The sequence below is a fragment of the Cyprinodon tularosa genome, unplaced genomic scaffold (assembly GCF_016077235.1).
Source record: "Cyprinodon tularosa strain WSP-4 unplaced genomic scaffold, ASM1607723v1 ctg217, whole genome shotgun sequence".
Classification (NCBI taxonomy): Eukaryota; Metazoa; Chordata; class Actinopteri; order Cyprinodontiformes; family Cyprinodontidae; genus Cyprinodon; species Cyprinodon tularosa.
Genome location: NW_024038809.1, coordinates 1,278,722 through 1,284,000, shown reverse-complemented (window position 1 = coordinate 1,284,000; position 5,279 = coordinate 1,278,722). Strand labels below are relative to the sequence as shown.

General features: G+C 41.0%; 1 protein-coding gene across 1 annotated transcript; it reads right to left on the bottom strand.

Annotated features, from left to right (window-relative positions):
* Window positions 1-906: 906 nt before the first annotated feature.
* tnfa (tumor necrosis factor a (TNF superfamily, member 2)) lies at window positions 907-3,001 on the bottom strand. The gene is made up of 4 exons (XM_038285916.1): window positions 2,771-3,001; window positions 2,652-2,682; window positions 2,357-2,413; window positions 907-1,727 (listed from the first exon to the last, which is right to left on the bottom strand). Exons 1-4 carry the CDS (start codon window positions 2,939-2,941, stop codon window positions 1,276-1,278), a joined length of 711 nt encoding a protein of 236 aa, XP_038141844.1. The 5' UTR covers window positions 2,942-3,001; the 3' UTR covers window positions 907-1,275.
* Between the last annotated feature and the right edge of the window lie 2,278 nt (window positions 3,002-5,279).

The following is a 5,279-nucleotide window of genomic DNA, read 5'->3' as shown; positions in this document are numbered from 1 at the left end:
TAAAATTGTGTGCTTATGAAACATTTTTGCACTCAGGAGACCATCCTGCCTGCTGCATTGTGTCTTGTGATGCAGTCAGGAGACCATCTTGCCTTGTCATTCTGATGGAGCATCTTGTCTTTATGAACTGATCAATTGTTGTGTCAGAACAAATACTGTTTTGTAATCATGTACTATGCTCTGTTAATAAAAGACGGCTGCAGGAGGGGGTTCGGAGAAGGAGGAAAGCTTGAAGTTGGGTTGGGCTTCTCCTTCCGCTCCTGCAGTACTGTAGCTGCTAAAACCTCTTTCGTGTGCAGGCTCAATTTCTATTTATTTGCAAAGTTATTCTTCCTGAATCCAACACTTTTATGGACCTTTCTGCCTCGGGCCCCATAGACCTCCATTATTTGAATGTCAGCAGACAGCAAGAAGCCTCCCAGATCTCCAGATGCATTTGAGATATCAAAAAAGTACTCCAGAGTGTTGTTCAGCATGGGGGTGAGTAGAAAATGAAGGCTAATCATGTTTTGGGTGTATTATTCCTTTAATATTAAAGTTAGTTACAAACAGCTACTGATGGGTCATTTCAATCCTTCATATGTAGTGACTGCAGCTGCAGCAGGCAGGGGGCCCAGTTTGAGTCTTTCGTCATCGGGACCAGGATGCTAAAAAAAGTTTTTTTAATGACACTGATGTGAAAAGGCACTGCATTCATTCATTCATTCATTCATTCATTCATTCATTCATTCATTCATTCATTCATTCATTCATTATCACTTCTCTCTGAAGCAGATATTTATGCTTTTTCTCTACTGCAGATCAGATAAATTTACCTTCTCGATTTCAAGAATAAAGTTTGAAACGCTTATTTTCTCATTACATGTTTTTATTTTTTAAAAGTGTTTAGCAACACAGAATCCGTAATAAATTATACAATTTTAATTATAAAAAAAGAATAAATACATAAAATAAATAAATAGTTTCAATGAAATAAATACAATTATAAATAAATACTTCCACCTGTTTTTGTCAGGCTGTAGTGAAACAATAAAATAGCAGCAAAAACAGGATATTTAGTTATATCAGTGATGTGACAAATGAATAAATAAAAAAACTGACTTGGATCATAGAATAACACCGACGTAGATCAAACATGGATATTCCAGTGTCTGTAAACGAGAACTAGTTGTTCCTTAAACCCAAAACAACAATGGCACTTCTGCAACACGCAGCAGGCAGTGCTGCATATAGCAGAGCTATAAAACTAGCTCTACATACACTGTATGTATATCTTTACAAGGCAAACACACCAAAAAAAGTATCTCCATGACCGTCCTCCAGCGCTTCAAGCATCTTCTCTTCCATGACTGTCTTCAGTTTGTCCCCCTTGTTTAAATTGAACACTGCTCCCATGTATATCGCAGAGCGCCAGCTTCCAATCCTGTCTGAATCATTGTTGGCTGTGGTCTGGCATACACTACGAACGGAGTGCATGATGGTTTGATAGGCACTGCCCATTGACTTGGTCCAGCGCTGAACCGTGTGACTCACATGGACCAGGGGGTTAGTGTCATCAGCATCTTGGCTGCAGCTCACTAGGAAAGAGGCCTGGCTGTAAACAAAGTAGAGGCCACTATGAGGAATCAAGATCTCATTGTTTTGGAGCTTCAGCCCGCCTTGAGAGTGTCCCTGGTCCACTTTATTCTTCCACATCACAGACGTCTTCATTGACTCGTTGTATTCTCCTGTTGAAAAGAAATGGACAAAGTTTAAAAATCTTCATTGTTGCAATTGTTATCTAGTTGCTATTTGTTGCACACCTGCCGCTTCCAGTCTTAGTGAAAAGTTACCAAAAAATAAACAGATCTATTGTGTAATAATAGCCCCTCGTCGGGGCCGCCTTTTACAGTTGCCTTTTGTATCTCTGCTTCTTTTTCTATGTCTGCTTCTGAGCCTGGTTCTGCTGGAGGTTTCTTCCTTTTTAAAGGGAATTTTTCCTCTCCACTGTCGCTACAAGCATGCTTAGTGTGAGGGATTGCTGAAGAGCCAATGAGTCGGTGCAATCAGCCGGTTTTCCTTAGACAGTAAACTTTGAGTCAATTTGAGTGGATGATCTGGTGAACTGTAAATTGCCTTGAGATGTGTTGTGGATTGGCACTATAAAGATAAACTGAATTGGATTGAATTAATAAACTAATTTTGTTGATTCTTTCATCTTACTAAACACGCCCAATGTTTTAAAGTGCTTATATAGCAGCTGAAACCGTAAATAGTTCAATCAATAGATGCCCTTTGGCATTTTTCATATTGTGTGGAAACAAAGACAGTCAGAGCAAGGCTGCGTTCAGCCGTAAACTACAGTCAATGGACTTACCCTCCAGATGAATAGCTGCCCTCGTGCTGGAAATCTGCCTCAGTTTGTGCCTAAGATCTGTTAGAATCAGAGAGGGAAAAGCATTAGCCTCCCACCTGGATACAATACAGCATTCTTTACAGCTAGATTTCACTTTTGGTAGTGCCATTTAAATAACTGATGAGGAAACAACATGCAGATAATGTCTACAAGTAGAAACTGGACCATTTACTAACATTCTGTCAAATTTCAAGAAATAAATGCTACCAGAAAACCTCAAAGTTTCAATATGTGAAAAGGATTCAGGAAAGCTTACCACCAAAGCTGCTCTCCTCTTGTCCTTCGCCCTGTCAGAAGACGGATGGAGAAACAGCGTTAGTTTCACTGAGAGATTGCTGCTGAGGGTATCTGACAGATGAAGAAACGTGGACTCACCGTTACAGGAGCGCTGGAGAAGAGGAATACAGCAGCACCAGAAGCCAGGCAGAGACTCAAGGCGATCAGCGCCATAGAGAGTCTGGACTTTTGAAACTTCTTGGCTGTTGTCGGATCGTCTGCCTCCATGCTGGCATCAACCTCCAGTAGGACCTTGCTTTCTCTCTCCATTCTTCTGTGTAGGTTCTCGCTATCAGTTTATCTGTGGCTACACCAGGATAGTAAAGGACTCTTTCTCTGTTCTAGTTGACTGACATTGTGAGTCTGCCTTTTAAAAGCTGTTTCTCCCTTTCAGTGGAAACTCCAGTGATGTCACTCATAGGTGGAGAGTAGATGAGGAACCTGTGTGAACCTGGGAGGATCACACACGCCACACACTCCTACACAAAACCTCTGTGAATGACTTCCCCTTAAAGCATAAACAGATGCACACCTGTGCCTCCCCTCCAACACTCCCCCCCACCCAGACTCTCTGATCATTACATTTTAAACATTAGGACTAAAAGTTTGATTTTCAGTCTTGCTTCAAAACTGAAAATCAAAACTTTCAGATCATCTATGTGGAATATGAAAGGGAATGTGTCCCAAACTGAAGCAGGTACGTGGTGGGAGGTGGGTGGTCAACATATGAAAGCTGTGAGTGTTTAAAGTTGAGATATTGCATAAATAAAAGGACTGCAGCATTATGTTACTATGTATGTGGAACAGGAAGTGATGTTTGACCACGTGTGAACGGGAGGGGAAACCCCACACTGAAATGATGTATGGAACCGGAATGAAGTCAGTGGGACATTAAGGAGAACTGCTGGGAGTCAGTCACAGAAAAATTATATTCAGGTCAATCCCAACCGTTTGATTGCAGAGATTATTATTCCATCTGCATAACATGTGAAAGAGACATGAAGGGAGCCGAGCTGCTTTAGGAAAAGTCTCATCAACAGCTTTTACAGCTCATCAGACAGCCTGGATTTTACAAAAAATGCCTGAACTTCATTATTAAAAGGTAGAGATAATGTCCGACATGGGAAATTTAATTGGGGAGTGACGACCTAGTGGTTAGGGCACAGAGCTTGGAATGCAGAGGTTCTGAGTTTGAGCCCAAACCCCACAGATCCCCACTCTGGGTCTCTGAGCAAAGACCCTTAACCCCACTCTGCTCCCTGGGTGCCTCACAATGGCAGCCCACTGCTCCCCAAGGGGATGGTTTAAATGCAGAGAGTTCATTTCGTTTCTCTGCACTTGTGACAGTGTAATGACAATAAAATCACCTATAAATATGTGGATAAAGTAAAAATTTAGATGTGAAATGATAATTAGATTCATTTCAATTCGGTTTATTTGTATGGCACAAATTCACAACACTTGTAATCTCAGGTCACTTTAGACACAATTTAACAAGATCAGAGTTCAAAGTTTTCTATCTAAAGAAAAACTGTTGATTGCATCGACTCATTGACTGTTCAGCAATCCTTCACACCAAGCATGCTTGTAGAGATGGTGGACAGGAAAACTCCCTTTGAACAGGAAGAAACCTCCATTAGAACCAGGCTCGGTGTGAGCGGCCATCTGCTGAGGCCCACTGGGGTTCAAGGAGACAGAAGCAGACATAGAAAAAGAACCATAGATACAAAAGGTAACTGTCAACCAGCTCCACAGGCGGCCCTGTCCAGGAAACACACAGCCAGGCAGACGAGCTCCGAGCCAGCTCCCATGTCAGAGGATGAAGAGAGCACATCCAGTTAGTCACAGTCAGAGAAACAGGACTACACTGGAAAACAGGCCAGGCTCCAACATCTAGAAACAAAGGTGTTGATGGCAGCAGCACAGCTGATATTTCTCTCCAGGATGGAGTCACAACCAAACAGGAACAGACCAGATGAAGCTACATGATAAGGAAAAGCATATAGAGGAGAACGTTAGAGATTGAACTAGAGATAGAATGAAGCAGAATGATGAGAAGGGGTTACTTTGTCCTCCAGCAGACTAAGCCTATAGCAGCACAATAGAAAAAAGGATAAACAATCTGAATCACATCAGCCATGAGCAAAGCTGAGTTTCTTATTTGTTTGGTCAACTTCAGTTTGAATATTGAAAAGAGAACCTTGGGAGGTTGCGTTGTCTGGGAATATTTCTCATATTTTAAGTTATCGAAAAAGGTAAAATTAAAACCTAAAATTAAGCTTTCGACCTGTACTACAAAGCATTTGGTAAGCTCTGAAGGCAAAGGAGGAACCAAGGCAATTTACAACAGAAAGGTTTAGATAGAATAATCAGGCAGGGTAAATACCCTGCTCTGTCCTGAATAAACCACAAGCTTAATAAATGACTTTTGACATTAAACACACATTCCTAAATATGGCATGTGTAATAATGGAATAAGTATTTTTACTATTTAATAAGATAATTAGATAAAATGCCCTTGAAATAAGACAACACAATATTTTAAATGTGTAGTTCCTTTGGCAAAGTGTCTCACCTCCTCATATTCAAGAAAAAATGCACCTATTAT